This window comes from Pipistrellus kuhlii, unplaced genomic scaffold (assembly GCF_014108245.1).
Source record: "Pipistrellus kuhlii isolate mPipKuh1 unplaced genomic scaffold, mPipKuh1.p scaffold_m20_p_3, whole genome shotgun sequence".
NCBI classification, from domain to species: Eukaryota; Metazoa; Chordata; class Mammalia; order Chiroptera; family Vespertilionidae; genus Pipistrellus; species Pipistrellus kuhlii.
Genome location: NW_023425529.1, coordinates 16,223,357 through 16,240,202, shown reverse-complemented (window position 1 = coordinate 16,240,202; position 16,846 = coordinate 16,223,357). Strand labels below are relative to the sequence as shown.

Below are 16,846 nucleotides of genomic sequence, written 5' to 3'. Positions count from 1 at the left end.
AGCAGGGTTAGGCCAAATAAGAGCAAAAGAAGGATCTGGAAAGGGACATGAGCCACAGAAATGGCAGAGGGAATCCGGGGCCAGGAGGTGGGCTTGTTAGATCACAAAAGAACGACGCGGAGAATAAATCACAGGCATGTTTATTATCCACCGGGACACCGTCAACAGGGGAGGCCAGCTCTCAGGAGGCGGCAACGCTGCCCCCTGACGCAGGCCCGGGGGGTGGCAGTGTCATAGGCGGCAGGAACAGTGCCTTCAGCTTGCCCGACAGGCTGGCAATCTCAGGATCCTGGGCTTCGTAAGACTTGACCAAGCGGGCAAACTTCAGGACACCTGCAAGGGGTGGAGGGATTCTGAGGTCAACCCACATCCCCAGGGAATGGAGGTGCTCAGAGGAGCGGGTAGCTTGAGCATGAGTCATTCGCCAGGTAGCTGTCTGCAAAACAAGGCACATGAACGGCCTCTGCCTGCCCTGGGGGGTTGAATCAACCATTTTCTGGTCTACACGGAGCACAACTAGATGGGATGCAGGAAATGGAAATATCCCGAAGCAGTGAGCTTCTCCCTATTAGGTGAGCAATTTTAGCAATTTAGTCAGAGGAATCCAACGTATGAACACCCAGGAAAGACCCCATATCTGTAACCACAGCGCACAGGGCCATGGGGTAACTGGCCTTAGGTAACAGTTCACACCCTTGGGGAATACCATGAGCTCATTAAAGAAACTCAACCTCCAACCCTCATAAACAGGGAGCGGCCGCAGCACCTGGGAGGGGCTTCGGAAGCTGATAGTGTGCAGACTAAACGCTTTCAAAACGGGATTCAGGTCCAGCTCTGCTGTGACGGCCCTCCGGCGCTTAGTTTACTACAAGAACATGTTTCCTCGTCTCAAAATGGGATAATAGTATGAATGGTAACTACAAAATGCACTCAGGACTTCACCTGGCATATTTCAGAGTAGATCCTAGGCTCTCCGTGCCAACGCTATTAGTCGGATCACGGCTGCCTCCGTGTGGCGAGAAGGGAGACGACAGCTCCAGGACACAATGAATCCACACCTTTCTCCCCAACCAACCCTGCCGACCCACCTTCCCCGTCGCAGCTGAAGCCGTAGGCCTTGATGACCTCCTGCTGGATCTGCGTGGCCACGGGCAGCACGAACTGCAGCATCTTGCCCATGTCGTTGCACGCGTTGTCCCGGGCCTCGTCCATGCGCACGGCGTTCTCCGGGGCCGAGAACGCCTGGATCACCTCGGCCAGGACCACTGTGCGGCCGGTGCAGCCCAGGGTGGCGTCCCGGGGGAGGCGTCGGGGCACGGCCGGCAGGCCCAGCCGACAGGGCGGGGAAGAGGACAGGGAATTAGTGGGCTGACGCCGCGGTAACCCGACAAACACGGCCCCGAACCCCCCGCTCTAGGGCACCCCTCTCGGAGGAGGGAAGAGGATGGTACCCCCCGCCGGCCCCCTCCTCCGGCAGGCGGCCCCCCGCGGACGAGGATGCTGTGCGGCTCACCCTTGGCCTGCTCGGCGCTCAGGGCCGCCGCCTGGGCCGAGGCGGACGCCATGGCGCAGCAGGAGCGGCACGTACGGCCAAGACCGGGGAACGTCCGGGAGGAGAGGGAGGTCTCGGACCGGTTCTCCGGGCGGTGGGGGCGGGGGAGGTGTCAGCCGCAGCCGGAAGTCCCTCGAGCGCCCCCAGAGCACCCCACCGAGCCCCCAGGAGTTGGGAATTTGAGGGGTGTGTGTGTGATGCTCTAAGAACTCGCACAATCGCACTCCCCGGACTTCTTGTCGTTCTATTGTTTCCATGAACTCGCTTTGGGGGAGGGCCTTCCGGTCGAGCCGGAAGACCTGCTGGACAAATTCAAAAAGAGCTGTAAGCACTGCAGGGCGGGCCCCGGAGAGAACGCGCAGGACCCGTGGACTCCGGTAAGGGTGAGGGTGACTCACAGCGGACTTGCCCAGTCCCCCCGCTGCACAAGCAGCGATGCGCACCGCCACTGTGGCAAGGAAAACAGCGTTTAAGGGGCTTAATTCGTGTGCACTCCTAGTTTGCAAACGTTTGATGCGAGCGTATGTAAATGAGATCGATGCTGATTGGCTGAGAGAAGCAGGTCACACCTTTTGGTTTTTAAGAACGGAGACAATGATTTGCAGCAGTAAAAGCTTGGAACGGAAACAGGGGTCGCCCTTTGAGAACGGGGCCTTGTGTAGGAATGCTAAAGCGTAATGCCTTCCAACTTCTCTTCTAGGCGTTTGAAATGGTCAGCTACGCTCTTCTCAAACCATAGGGTAGACTTCCTGGGTTGTAATCGCTTTAATGTTGAAACAAGGCTCTTGGAGTTCTACTTCATGTCTCAAAGTATTCTACAGAAAGGATTCAGACCGGTCCTCCTAGCTGTCATTCAGCACGGCAGTGGTTCAGTGGTTAAGCGTGGACCTATGAACCAGCCCAGCCCTGAGAAGACATGCCCAGGTTACAGGCTCATGAGGGGTTTGGGGGGTGGAGTTTGCAGGAAGCAGCCATTCAATGATTTTTCTCTCATTGATGTTTCTATCCCGCTCTCCCTCTCCCTTCCTCTGAAATTAATAAAAATAAAAAAAATGTATTTTAAAAACAAAACCCTCAGAAGTCAGTATTTCCTAGACCTGATCTTGGCAGAGGCGGGCCTATCCCAGGCCTCCAGCGTCCTGATGGGAGAATCCTTTTCAACTGTCCAGGGTCGTCCACCCCCCCACCCCCAGGTTCTTCAGAAGGCCCATCCCTCCCACCGAGTAGCCAACTCCCCACCTCTCCGCTCCCCCCCTCACAGCCCGCAAATAAGGAGTCACAGCCGTCTTCCTGGGGAGTTGTGAGGACGTTTTGTTTGGTTGGTTTTGGTTGGGATGTTTTTAAAGAGCATCATATAGATATTTATATATATAAATTATTAATGTGGGGCAGGGGCAAGGGGCATACATTGCAGAGGGGGGCGCGCACACAGGGATTGGGTAGAGGCAGGGGTGGCACACGATGCTACGCAAAAACAGCCACATCTAACAGATGAAATAATCACACCAACGGGGCGGGCGGGGGGTGGCCACGGGCTGGGCATGGGAGAGGGAGAAAGCAGGGGGACAAAAAGAGGGACCTGGTCCAAGATACTGTGCGCTTCTGCCCCCACCCCCGCCACCTCCCCACCTCTGCACACCACAGGAGCCTCGGTTTCCCTTCTGTCTCTTCCTCCCTCCCTCTGCCCAGCTGCTGAGGCCCCGCAACTGAGCAGCGCCCCTCCTCGCTCTGGGTGGCAGGCCGGGAGGGAGACTTCCAAGATCCAAATGCACACTCGGGTGTTCTCTTGATTGCAGGCTTACAGTGGCTTGTCACTTTCCTTTTTCAGGTGACTAGGAGTAGAACAGAGATATGTGACTGAGGCCAAATCTGACCTGACCCCTCTCACAGAGGAGGGTGGAAGAGGGGATCCCTCCCCGAGAAGACTACCACCAAGCTGTACCATGCCTACACCCCATCCCAGCCTTCCATCCCCTCACTCCTGGCCTAGGGGAGCCCAGTCGTACCTGTAGTAGTCCTCCTGGGCAGGAAGCGGCACACTGTGCAGTGGGTGGTGGGCATGCAGCCACTGCTGCTGTTCCAGCGCCAGGCGCTGCAGCTCGGCGGACTGTGCGTGCATGGCCTGCAGCTGGTGAGCTGCTGACATCGGGGCAGAGAGGGAAGCTGGCAGGTCCCGGTAAGGAGCAGCTGTAGGCAGCAAGGGCACAGGGCAATGAATGATGACCTCCTCTGAGCCAGAAGATAACCAATCACTTTACATGCAGAGGAAACTGAGACTAAAAATGTTAGGTAACAGCAGTCTTGAAAAATGCCAGTGGTAGAGTTAGGATTCAAACTTCTCAGCCTGGCAATAAACCTATGCCTCTTCAGTGAAGCTACTCCCATCCCCAGCTCCTCTGGGCACTTCCTCACCCATCCCCAAGCCCAATCAGGCCAATCCCACCACCCAAATTCCTCCTCTCTGCTCTTCTCTTATTGACCTTCCCTATCCCCAGCCTCCATCCTTACCAAAGAGCTGGTGACGAAGAACTTCATTCTCGTGCAGAGGGTGAGGAAGAAGGGGGTTGGGGAGGGTCCCAGCTGGGTAGGGTATCCGGGTAAGGTGAGACCCTGAGGCCAGAGGGTCAATGAGAGGGTGCACTGAGGCAGACGCTGGAGGGTAAAGAAGAGGAAGGTGTCATCAGAAGGCAGGTTTGGGGAAAACCATGCATGTAGTGAAGGGGTCCAAGCCTGGGGAGAGAGGTGGCAAATCAAACACAGGGAGATCCAGAGTGGAATAAGGAGCATAAAGGACAAGTATAAGATGCTAAGGTAGCAGGGACATACTGACGGACAGATTAGAATTATCAGGGGTCTGAGGAAAAGGAAAGGGAGAAGTAGTCTGCTTAGAGATGAGAGGATAGAAAGTTTAGAAACGAGACAGGAAGAGAACAGAGGTTAAGAGAGAGAAAGCTCAAGGAAGGTTGGAATGAACATGAGTGTATGGTTAGATTGGGCAATAAGAAATCCAGTGAAACCCTTGCCGGTTTTGGCTCAGTGGCTAGAGCATAGGCCTGCCGACTGAAGGGTCTCAGGTTGGATTCCGGTCAAGGGCATATGCCCAGGTTATGGGCTCCATCCCCAGTAGGGGGCAAGCAAGAGACAGCCGATCAATGATTCTCATTTTTTATGTTTCTCTCTCTCTCCTCCCCGTCCCTTCCTCTCTGAAATCAATAAAAATATATATATTTTAAAGAAATATAGTAAAAGGACAGTAAATAAAGCTCATTATCACCTATGATGCCCACCACCACAGAGATGGGGAGGAACACAAAAGACCTGCAGCTGGGAGGCGAGAAGATGGCAAGAAATCACAAGAGCTGAATCCAGATAAGCAAGAAAACAGGTATGTGAGGGCCAGGGGAAATGGGCTGATGGGCTATGACGGCAGAAAAGCAGTGCTCTCTCACAGGGACCCAGCTTTGGCCTCCGTCACGGGTGGGACGCTAGACTGAGATGGTGGGGATGAGGGGGACAGTCTCTGTGGCAAGGCTAGGGTATGAGGTGACAGGCTGGTGAATGACAACGAAGCACTTAAGAGAGAGCTCATGCCAGACTAGGAAGGTCCTGGATTGAGGAACAGAAGAGCCCAATCACTTGCAGAGGGTGGGAGGGGGGGCACACCAAGGAAGGAAGGAGTCTCACCTGCATGGATGGCATCCTGCTGGTGAAGGTGCAGGTGAGAGTGGATGTGGGAGTGCTGGTGGTGATGGGGGGTCACATTGAGCATCTGCAGCCGGGCCAGTGGGTCATTGCCCAGGGCTGCCACCCTTTCTGCATGCTGCCTCTCAGCTGCCAGACGCTCTGCGTAGGACATGTCAGGCCGCAGGGCTGGCCCTGCAGCCAGCGCCAGACGTTCTCTCTCCAGGGGCCCCAGACTCGGATGAAAGGGGAAAGGGTGCAGGCCAGGGGGGCCAGGCTGCAGAGCTAGGCCTCCATGTCGGGGGAAGGGATCCAGGCCGGGCCCAGGAACCCCATGTAGGGGTTCCAGCTCACTGGGCTTCACCTCGAAGCCAGGCTTGAGGCGGTCACGGAGGTCTCTTTCTCGGGCTTCCCGCTCCCTCTCCCGGGCTGCTGGGTCACTGCTGTACAGGGCCGGGACATTGTAACCCAGGAGTCCCGGGTCCACTGCCCCCAGGGGCACATAGAACGGATGGTTGCGATTGCCAGGAGACATGACGTGAGGCCGGGCATATTCACTGAGTGTGCGCAGGGCTGGAGTGTCAGGACCCAGGTAGGGGGGCACTGTAGCCACAGCACTGCCCGGCTCAAATGGAGGGCGATGGGGCACTGGGCCAAGAGATGGGCACTCCACTGGAGCACGGCCCTCCTGAGCCAACTTCTGTGGGGTACAGGGAGAAAAGGAGTCAGAATAGCAGCCTTGTAAAATGGTGGCCAGGCCCTATCTGGTGTGGCTCAGTTGGTTGGAGCATCATCCTGTCCACCAAAAGGTTGCAGGTTCAATCCCGGGTTGGGACATAGGCAGAAAGCAACCCACCATGTTTCTCTCTTCCTTCCTCTCTCTAAAAATCAATAATAAAAAAGATGGGCAATCCTGAGCTGCTAGTTTATCTCAGCAGCAGAATGCCAAAATACCTTGTCTTATTGGAACTCAGCCCACCAGGAACTTCCCTACCCACTTCTCCTGAATAGCAGCTCTTCTTACAATCCACAGGTAGTCTGACCTGAGCCCACCCCCATACCTGGCATCCCTCTCCCAGGAATCCTTTGGGCTCCATTTCCTGGGCTGCAGTACTTCCTCCCCTCCAAGAGGTGGCGCAGTGATCCCCCCGCCCCTTGAGCCTACCCGCGCGGCGCACTAGGAACGCCGGAAGGCGGGAGGCGCACGCCGTGACGCACTCACCACGCTCCGCTCCAGCTCGCGTTCCTTCTCGCGCTCGCGCTCCTTCTCGCGTTCGCGCTCGCGCTCGCGCTCCTTCTCTTCGCGCGCGCGCTGTTCGGCCTCGCGCCGCACCTTCTCCACCAGGTCGGCCCGCTTCTTGGCCAGCTTGGAGCCCTCCAGGGGCACGAAGTACAAGTCGCTGCGCGCGCACGAGTTAAAGCCGCGGTCCAGGTGTTTGTTGAACCTGTGGGCGCAGAGGCAGCGCGCACTCAGCCCACCGGCTGGGCGGCGGAGGGCAGGGCCCGCAGTACTTGACACAGCACCGTGTGAACGCAGCCCCCGACCCGCCTCCCCCGCTCTCCGTCCCCCCTCCGCCGCGACCCACTCACCGGGCTGACTGACTGGCGTGGCTGGGCACGTCCACCACCTTGGGAGCGGGGGAGGGGCTGCGGGCCGCGGGCACCGGGCTCTCGGGGGCCTCATACTCCTCAGCCGGCTCCTGTTTGATCTGCGAGGCGTTCAGGGGCGGCCCCGAGGCCAGGCCGGCCGGCTGCGGCAGGGAAGCCAGGCCCGAGGGGCCTGCTGGCGGCAGCGGCCCCGGCCCCGGCCCCACGGAGGGCGATCCCGGCTTGAAGGTCCCCGGGCCTGCGGGCGGCGAGGTGCCTCGGTAGCCCGGGGGGGTTCCCGTTCGGAAGGAGGGCGGGGACCCCGGTTTGTATCCCGGGGGGGTGGCGGTCTTGTAGGCCCCTGGGGACGGAGCCCTCTTCCCATAGGGCGCGGCCCCAGGGGGGGAGGCCGTCTTGTAGCCTGCTGGCGAGGACGCCACTGTGGCGATGACTGTGGAAAGTGTGGCCGAGGAGGTGGTGACCGGAGGCGCTGGCGGGAAGGGGTAGGGCGCCCCTTGGGGGCCCTGGGAAGGAGAGGGGTGCGAACACGGGTAGGACCCTTGAGAGGAGGACGAGGAGCTGGAGGAGGAGGAAGAGGTTGGGGCGCCACTGGGGCCTGCCTGGCTGTAGGTCACCTGGCTGTGAGGTGGGGGCAGGTGCGCCGGCCCTGGTGGGTAGGGCCTCATAGAGCCCAGGGAGGGCGACATGGCATAAGGGTGCGCATGGTGGGCATTGCTGCTCTCCAGGGGGTGGGGATATGCCCCGGGGGGAGGGGGCCCAGAGTTCCCATGATGCTGCTGCTGTTGCTGCTGCTGCTGCTGTTGTTGCTGTTGCTGGTGGTGATGGTGATGTGCTGGGGCTGGTGGGTGGGCAGTGGACTGGCCTCCAGTAGGAGGGAAGGGGCCAGGATGGGCATTGTTGGCTAAGAGACGGCCATAGGGAGGGGGTGGGGGGGGGCCCTGGCTCCACACAGCCTGGGATGGGAGAGAAGGCTGAGTGTACTTGGGTGGCTGATTAGAGACAGAGAGACTTGTTGGGGGAGGGAAGGAGTGGGGATAACTGGGCAGCGCCTGGGAAGCGGGGTACTGGGAGGCAGAGGAGGACGAAGAACTGGAAGAGGAGGCTGCTGCAGCGCTACTGCTGGAGGATGAATAAGGATACCTCATTGGCGGGGCGGGGGCAGAAGAGGAAGCAGGGGGCAGAGGGTGGGGTGAAGGAGCAAGAGTGGGGCCCTTTTCTGGGCCAGGAGGAAGTCCACCCATACCCTGGCCCATGGCATGGGGAGAGGGCAGATGCCCAGGTAGCGGCTGGGCTCCCAGGCCAGGAGGAGAGGCTGATGCATTGTTAAGGGGTCTCAGAGCAGGTGGGGGAGGCAGGTTCGGGGTCACATGTGGGAAGGTGGCTGGTGGAGGAGCAGAGGGTAGGTTTCCACAACCCCCTGGAGCATTTGATGGCTTTGTTGGGGGAGCACCACCAGCCCCCGAGCTCGATATTGAAATGGGGGTAGTGGGTGGGGGGTGCTGCTTACCGCCACTAGGGGGCCCCACTGAAGAGGCAGCTCCTCCCCCCTTGGGACCCATTGGGGGTCCAGACAAAACTCCTCCACCAGCACCCCCAGGGTAGAGCTGTGGATGAGGGGGAGGGGCCCCAGGAGGAGCCTGGAACATTCGAGATGGGGGGGGCTCCATGGGAGCATGATATCCAGTGGGTGTCACAGAAGGGTGGGATTCAAAACCAGGCTCTGGCTGTCGAGGGTTGCCGTCTGGCGGTGGAGGGGAGGGAGGGAAGAGTGGAGGAGGGTGGTAGGGGCGGGCTGGGCCCTGGGACAGGCCAGAAGACGAGTCGGAGTCATTCTCCACACTTCCAGGGCTGTAGATGCTGGGGGATGTGCTTCGGTTGTCCTGGTCTATATCCCTCGGGTCACTGCTACCGTCATCATTGAGGCTCCGCCCATCTAAACTGTCCAGATCCGAGGGGGACTGTGGCCGGGGGAGCTCCTGCTGCAGAAAGGGAGGCTGTTTTCCCCTTTGCCTTTCCGTTCTTGCTTCCCCTAGATTAGGGATCCCCCTGGCACAAATCATTTCCCCCTCACAGCACACCACTGGGCCACGGTGTGACGAACACTTACGCCCTTTCCTACCACCTCTGGATCCCACCCCTCTGCCCACATTCTCAGCTGCTCCCTAGCAGCCCCTCCTTATAAAACCCTATTCCTTCAGGTGTCCCTCTCATCTCAAGCACCTTCTTCCTATCCACAGCTAAACCCAAATCCCCGTCTTCCACCAGCTTACATCCATCCCCTTAACTCCTTTACCTCTAACATCCCCGAAACCCTTGGTTCTCCTGCATTTTTCTTATGATTTATCTGTTCCTTCCACTAAGACTTCTCACCCTTAACCTCCTCCTCCTTCCTGAAAATCAGGACCTAGGAAAGAAAGGCTCCTCTTTTCTCGTATCCCAGGTGGGAGTCAAGTGGGAATCCTGAGTGAAAGGAAGTGAGGGGGAAAGAACAGTCAGAAGCTGGTCAGGGTGCCCGCCAGTGTCCCCTACCTCCGTTTTGGTCTTCTTTGGTGCATTGGTCTCTTCACTTTCACTCTCCGAGATCTCCTCACTCCGGCCCTGCTTGCTGACCTTTGGGGTGGAGGCTTCCTCTACTCGTGCCTTCTGTTAGCGAGAGAGAGAAAATTCCTGTCTCATACCTCCCAGACCTCCACCATTACCCTCTGCCAGAGAGGAAGTTCCCCCACAACACACACACACACACACACCCTAGCCCCAGCGCCTGGGCCACCGTGGGAGGACCTCAGGACGGAATACCTTGGCTGTCTGCCTGGACTTCTCAGCTTTGCCATCACTGCTGGACGTGCTGACCCCTCCAGGGGAGGCCCGGCCCCTCGATCTCAATTCTTCCCGGGGCCCAGGGGCCTCTTTCTTCCGTCCACTCCTCATTGACATCTGGAGAAGAAAGAAAAGTTTTTTTTACTCGACATCTAACTTCAAGACGTGCCTTACTGCCGTTCTCTCTCTCTAGGCCACATGTGTCAAACACAAGGCCTGCGGGCCAAATCCATCCCGCCAGGCCTTGCAATGTGGCCCGCACCGCGCTGTCATCACTGCACTCCGCTGCGTTTCCATCACAATGACAGTTTATAACTGTTCAGTAAACCATTCAGCCCGCGATTTAGGCTGGATTTTAGATTTTGGCCCCTTCTCTGATTGAGTTCGACATCCCTACACTAGGCCGTCCCCCGAGCTTCCCTGCCCCTAATCTTTCATGCCCCTTATTTAAGCTGTCACTCACTGAATCTTTATTCTGTCGTGTCTTCATTCTTCAGGCTGTGGAGACCCCATTCTCCTCTGCCTGGGCAGCTGAATACAGAAACTTCTCTGCTTCACCCCAAGTTCCCCACAACTGTGGCCTGGGAGGCAGGAAGCAGGATCTCCAAGTTTCCAGTGTCGGCACCTGGAACTTGCAGGATCTGTTTTCACTGAGGCCTGTAAGAAAAAGACCATCAAAATGTTCAAATCGGGGAATAGAATCTGAGGGGGTTACCCTTGTGCTTGTCAAGGAGCAGCAAGTGCCCTAATCCTAGGCCTTTCAGTCCAGAGTACAAGCCCTGGCTGGTCTGGCTCAGCCGATAGAGCATCATCCTGAGGACTGAAGGGTCCCAGGTTCCCAGGTTCAATTCCAGTCAAGGGCACATACCCGGGGTTGCAGACTCAACCCCCAGTAGGGAGCATGCAGGAGGCAACTGACCAATGATTCACTCTCATCATTGATGTTTCTATCTCCTTCTCCCTCTCTGAAATCAATGAAGATATACTTTGAAAAATTTTTTTTAAAGTACAGGCCCCACAATACATAGCTGGCTTGCCCCATGGTCTATCCAGCTCTCTATAAGTGAATTACAATATCATTGCTGGGGAAAACAATAAAACTCAAATATATCTATGAGCCCCAATTCAGGAGATGACACTATTTTACCCTTCATGATCCCTAGGAACTATATGCACACACAAAAGAACATCAAGAAACAGAGCTAAAGTATTAACTTATTTATTGAGCACCTTCTTTATGTCAAGCCCTCACACACACAATATTTATAACCAACCCTGAAAAGTAGGTTTTCTTATTCCCATTACATAAGTGAGGAAACAGGCTCAAAGATTTGTGATTCTGACTTGCCAACTTCTGTGATGAGCATACAGTGAGGAACCAGTGACAGCACCAAAATCAAGCCCACCTCTCCCTGACTCCAAAGCCCGGGTTCTTTCTTCTATACTTTATTCTCATCACAAGTTGGTTGAGATAATCCTCAAAAAACCTAGATCAGCCCCAGAGATTTGAAAATACTTTTTTCACATCAGAGTGAGTAGGAGAAGAATGTCCCATTCTACAATGCAAAAGAATGCAACCCTACCAATCCCAAGACGAAACCTACGTAGCCCCAAAGCGCAGAATTTCATTTTTGAGAGCCTCAGAGAGTCCCCCCTCCCTAGAGGAAAAGGCAGGCCTTTCACTTCGCCAATGAAATCAGTGAGTACCCAAATCAAATGGGCGAGCCTATCCTCTCACTCGGCTTAGACATATACCACCTCACACCCTATCTATATCTGTGTATCTCTCTCTATACAGTCAGCTATTTTCATTTGCATTCGTTTGTACTTCCTGCTGTGTCATGTCTTTCCATACTATCAACCATATGATCTTTTGAGAGCAAAAGTACTATTACCTTGCTACTGTTTTCTTCCTTTCTATATCCCCCACTGATGTCATGTATATATGGGTGTTCTGTTTTTGACCCCTAAACCCACTAACTTTGTAGGTCTTCTTGATGAAGTGCTGCTGGCCTCAGTGGGAACAGAGTAAGCTTACCCGTGTGTTCTGAGTTAGGCGGCTTCGCTAAGGTAAATGGCATTTCCACCTTCTAGATCATATTTTCCCCAAGGAATACAAAGTAATTACTTCTCACTCACCTCCACTGAACCATACTGAGGCAGGTAGTAAGGGGTGAGCCTAACCTTTCCAGGAAACTTAATAAGAATTTACTTGAGTGAAAAATAGATGGACCACAGCCCCAGGTCTTACAATGATGCTCGGCCCAATAAACTTACAATGGATGCTCGGCCCAATAAACCAACCACTTCTCTTCAACTATAACTATTAGCATATTTTTGTTGTGTAGACTGATTTTAAAATACTGTCAACCCAAGAAATCCAAATAAAAGCCAAATATCGACAGGGGAAAACAATCTTAACAGAAGCACACAACAAGGACTATGACTATTTGTGACAGGTATGTCTTTGCAAGCCCCTCTAGAGAAGAGCCTCTCTCCCTCCCAGTACCAAGTCAGGCAGCGAGGGCATCCAAAAGGTCACGGAAATACTGGAATGTACCTGAGCAACCCCAGTGTGCCCCTTCCCATACTTCAATGTTTAAAATCAGCTGAAATCCACCCTGGCTGGTGTGGCTCCGTGGATAGAGTGTCAGCCTCTGGACTGAAGGGTCCTGGGTTCGATTCTAGTCAAGGACATATACCCGGGATGTGAGCTCAATCCCCATTGTGGGGCATGCAAGAGGAAGCTGATCAATGATTCTCATCATTGATAATTCTCTCTCCCCCTCTCCCTTCCTCTCTGAAAACAATAAAAATATTTTTTTAAAAGTAAAATCAACTGAAATCTGATAAAATAAGCAATGAGTAGCTTTGAAGGAAAGCAGTCATTAAAAGATAGGTAACCCTGGGGGAGGGAGGATTGGGGAGAAAAATTAAGGTTGTATTTATGTATCAGGGGCATGTTTTAACACCAGCAAACTGAGCTACACTCCATCTCGCCCTAGTGCCAGTCACTGTAACTAACATTCACAGGGCACTTACTATGTGTCTGGCAACACAGCCCATTCACCATCATTGCTTCACTGCAAAAGGAAAATGATAAAGACCAAATTGGGAAAGTGGAAAAGTGAGAAATAGGGAAAGAGTCTCTAAGTAAAAACAGAAACATAAATTAAGGGATAAATACGAGAAGGATGTCAGAGGGAATACAAAAGAGGCACAAGGGTTTTCGGGAAAAGCTTGAATTCCAGCCCCCATCATCATTCCAGATCTATCAGACTCACAAGCCGGTCCAAAGTGACACCTCGATAACAAAGCAGCCCAGACCAGCAGGTAACAATGCACTGGCTCAAGCCTTCAGAGAACCCGGGATTGTCAAAGGGCCTCAGACAGCCTCTCATCTCTACAGCCCCTTCCCCTGACAACCAAGCGGAGGCTCAGAGAAACAGAAGTGACTTGCCCAAGGTCACGGCCGTACAGCTGGGACTAGGCCCAGGCCTCCGGGCCCCAGGTATAGAGTATTTCCACCCTGGCAGCCCCTGGGCCACCCTACCTGAGATGGGCGTGGAAAGCCCAGCCATTCCTGCAGATGGGAGGAATAGGTCGAAAGTTAGCTGAGGAAAGGGGTCACTGTGTCGAAAGAGGGAAAGTCTGATCTGGGAGGAAGACTCAAGCTTAAGAAAATGGAAGAATATCAGTGCGAAGAAGCAAAAAGACTACTGTATACAGAAAATTCCTAAAAATGAGAGAGGGTCAGGAAAAAACTACGGAAAGAAGGCATAATGAACAGAGCATTTCCATGCTCCCGCCATGCCTTCGGGGAGGGGTTTGGAGGAACACCAAGACTGTCAAGATGGAGGGAAAGCCTACCCACCAGCAACACTAGAAACATTCTCCAAAACCCAGACAACACCCCCAAGGACATACATAGCCGAAGGCTGAGGTCCACTCAGCATGCCGAAACCCCCCCCCCCACCTACTGGACATCCCACTGGATTGTTACCATGGCAACAAAATGATAGACCCTGGCCCTCAAGAGTCCATTTCGGGGGTCCATCCACCAGCCACTCCCCCTCCAGTTGTCAAAGCAACTCCTGCTTCCCTGTGGCACCCTCCGGGAAGAGAGCCTAAGAGTCCTACCCCAGTAAAAAACAAGCCCATGCACAAAGGGAACCCCTTGAGCTCAAATAGTAATGAAGACACCCCACCCACCCACCTACCTACCACCCGCCCGCCCAGGAAACCGCAGTGAGAGGGGCAGTGGGGTGCGCTGGGGACCTCAAGGTGGAGGGACAACTTGTCTGAAGGGCCTACAAGATGCCCCAATTCTGTTCCCAGCTCCCAGAAACCCTTCCTCCCCAACTTCCGTCGGGGTTCCTCTCCCCATTAGTTTTAGGGTGACCCACACCACCGGACCCCAACGTGCTCCTCGCCAAGAAGTAACTATGTCTGAAATTGGGAGGGGGGGAAAAGGGGGGGGACAGAGGTGACCTGACATAGAGGAAAGAAAACGAATCACAAAGGCATTGCCTTCCCAATCCACCCAGGAACACCTGGGGGGGGGGGGGCTTCTCAAAGGTGCACCCCTCCTTGGCCTTTCCCCAGGTTCCATTCTCCTCCCTCAACAGCCACATCCCCTCTCCCCACCACCACACCCCTTCCCCACCGCCCACTCCCCATCCCCCGGCATCCCTACCTCCCCCCACCCGTTTGGGCTGGGAACCCGGTCCTGGGCCTCTGGGGCTTTTCCCGGGGACCGTATGCCACCCCCCCTCGCTGCCACCTCGCCTTTCCTTTCCGCCTTCGCCCCAAAGCCCCCAGGCACCCCTCACCCCCGCCCCCGCCCCGGCCTCGGCGCCTCCTTCGGTCCGGGGTCCTCCGGACCCCCCCCCTCACCTGCCCGATCCTCCGGATACCCGGACCCCGTCCCCCGCTCGGGCGGACCCCGCTCCGGCCCCAGCCCCAGGCCGCGGCGGGGGACCCGGCCGGGAAATAACAAATGGAGGCGGCGGCGGGAGGGGACGGGGTGGGGGAGGGGAGGGGAGCGGGCCCGAACCCGGGCGTGCCGGCCCGGGGCGGCGGCGGGTCTTACCTGGCGGCAGCTCCGGGCGGCGGGCTGGTTCCGAGCGGGTTCCGGGCGGGGTTCGGGGCTCCGGCGCCTACGGGGGGCGGCGGCGGCCGCTCCCCGCCCCCCTCGCCTCTTCCCGCTTCAGTCGCCGCCGCGACGACGGCGGCGGCGGCCCCGACCCCCCCGGAGGGCGGCCCCCATCCCCCTCCCGCCAGCAGCCCGCCGCGGCCCCCGCGCTAACCGGCCCGCTCTCCCGTCCCTCCCCCGAGCCGCCGCCGCCCGCCGCCCGCCCCGGCCCCGGCCCCGGCCCCGGCCCCGCGGAGGCCTCGCCCGCGGCGCCCGCCCCTCCCGGCGGCCGCCCCCTCGCCCCCGGACCTCCCCAGGCGGCGGCCCCGATAGTCCGGCCCGGCCCGACGCCGGGCTGCGGGGAGCTGGGCGGCGCGTCCGCGACTCGCACAGGAAAGCGGCGGCGGCGGCGGAGGGAGGGAGCGCGGGAGGGGGTGGGGAGGGAGGAAGAGGGAGAAGGAGGGAGCGCGGAGGAATGGGAGAGGGGCCGGAGGGAGACGCCAGGGAGGGAGGGAGGGGGAGGGAGCGGCGGCGGCGGCGAGGAGGAGGGAGGGGATCGGAGGGGGAGGCGCCGAGCGAGTTGGCCCAGACCGAGGCCGAAGGGGCCCAGGGTGCGGGGAGGGGTTCGCCTGGGCGGAATGTGGGGAGCCTGCGGGCCTTGGCACCGGAGGGCCGGGGAGGGAGGGGGCTGGGGGTTGTGAGGGTAGATTTGCTAGAGAGAGAAGTTTGGGGGCAAAGGGGTTTGTGGCAGAGGTGGGGTGGGAGGTGGTGAGGCAGAGTGGGGTGACAGGGTGAGATTGGGAAGCTGGAGCTGCATGGGGGCCTCGGCGGCAGTGAGTGCGTGACAAGAAGAAAGAAGCCTGGGAGATGGCGTCTGTGGCAGACGTGTAGGGGGAGGTTGGGGAGGCAATTATGAGAGAACGGGATGCAAGTTTGGGGTCAAAGGTGGGGAAGACATTGAAAAAATGGAGACATGTAGGAGGATGGGGTTTCTGGAAGAGAGCAGAGTTTGGAGTTTGGGGGTGACTGGTGTTGGCAAAAGAATAGGAAACAAGAATTTTGGGGTGATGAAGAGAGAGACAAGTTCAGAGATGCCAGCTCGGAGAAAGGAATGCATGAGAAACCTTGGAGGTGACAAGGGTGGGGCCAGGAGCAGTTTCTGAAGGTGCTGGGGTTCTGGGGGTGAAGGGTTTTCAAGAGAGCTGAGGATTTTGATTGGCTAGACAAAGTAGATAGAATGGAGGAGGTGCGGAGAAGCTTGGGAGGATGTGTAAGATAAGCAGGGCCTTTGATGGCCTAATGGAAGAGGGAAGGTCGGGGATGCAGAAGACAAGAGAAGGGAAGGGAAAGGAAAAGAAATGAAGTAACGGGGAGGGCAGGCTCTGGTGCAGGGAAGAGATTAACTCATGGGAGTGGGCCACCTTCCTCAGGCCCTCTGTCCGGTGGTGTCTCCTTTGAAGTCATCACTGTTACTTGGGGCCCCAGGGAAGGGATGGGGTAGGGATTAGTCTCAAAAAGGAGCCAAATCCCCAGGTGCCCCGCTCCCTGATCCCAATCATTCTAATGTGGAGACAACCCCCACCCCCGGCGGGAGGCACTTTCTCCTCCCTCACTGTTCCCCAGGAGGGCAGCCTCCACACTGCCAGTCTGCCGCCCATTCCCAGTCTGCGGCCTGCAGCGCCCCCAGCAGTCCACCACCAGTGTCTTCTGGGCTGGCTCCCTGCCCCGCTCCAAGCAGCAACATCTCCCAGGACAAAGGACACCAAGACACTGGTTGGATTTTGGCAGCCGAGATTGCCAGAGAATGGGAGGGAGGCAAGCTGGGAAACAGGAAGAGCTGGGGCTGGAGTCTGGATTGGGAGCCCTCGAGAGCTCTCCAGATTTGGGGTGGGGGTAGGGGACGTGTGCGGCCAGGACAGCCAGAGGCCCAGGGTGGGCCCTCGGTGGCAGGATCCCACCAGCCTTCTGGGAAGGAGCTTGGCTCCGTATCAGCTCCGGAGATTTTGCCTCATATTTCCCTGGGCCGGGCTCAGCCAAGTTCTAGGAATACCCAA

The 16,846-nt window shown here is 57.0% G+C and overlaps 2 protein-coding genes and 1 non-coding gene across 6 annotated transcripts; all 3 read right to left on the bottom strand.

Annotated features, from left to right (window-relative positions):
• Positions 1 to 123: 123 nt before the first annotated feature.
• On the bottom strand, positions 124 to 1,762 carry CUNH12orf57 (chromosome unknown C12orf57 homolog). The gene is made up of 3 exons (XM_036456817.2): positions 1,514 to 1,762; positions 1,089 to 1,265; positions 124 to 333 (listed from the first exon to the last, which is right to left on the bottom strand). Exons 1-3 carry the CDS (start codon positions 1,563 to 1,565, stop codon positions 182 to 184), a joined length of 381 nt encoding a protein of 126 aa, XP_036312710.1. The 5' UTR covers positions 1,566 to 1,762; the 3' UTR covers positions 124 to 181.
• A 62-nt stretch (positions 1,763 to 1,824) lies between these two features.
• On the bottom strand, positions 1,825 to 1,886 carry LOC118731020. Its single transcript, XR_004991723.1, has one exon. It is a non-coding gene; the product is annotated as a U7 small nuclear RNA (small nuclear RNA).
• Positions 1,887 to 2,839: 953 nt separating this feature from the next.
• Positions 2,840 to 14,950, bottom strand: ATN1 (atrophin 1). 4 transcript variants are annotated; one of them, XM_036457948.2, is made up of 10 exons: positions 14,751 to 14,946; positions 10,122 to 10,315; positions 9,638 to 9,775; positions 9,371 to 9,484; positions 6,824 to 8,817; positions 6,456 to 6,678; positions 5,237 to 5,933; positions 4,061 to 4,204; positions 3,559 to 3,739; positions 2,840 to 3,384 (listed from the first exon to the last, which is right to left on the bottom strand). In XM_036457948.2, the coding sequence occupies exons 2-10, from the start codon at positions 10,146 to 10,148 to the stop codon at positions 3,351 to 3,353; spliced, it is 3,552 nt and encodes a 1,183-aa protein (XP_036313841.1). In that variant the 5' UTR covers positions 10,149 to 10,315; positions 14,751 to 14,946; the 3' UTR covers positions 2,840 to 3,350. The 4 variants fall into 4 exon arrangements, with proteins under 4 accessions (XP_036313841.1, XP_036313840.1, XP_036313842.1 ...); XM_036457947.2 differs by having other exon boundaries at positions 6,824 to 8,820; positions 14,751 to 14,945; XM_036457949.2 differs by lacking the exon at positions 4,061 to 4,204 and having other exon boundaries at positions 6,824 to 8,820; positions 14,751 to 14,949.
• Positions 14,951 to 16,846: the final 1,896 nt, after the last annotated feature.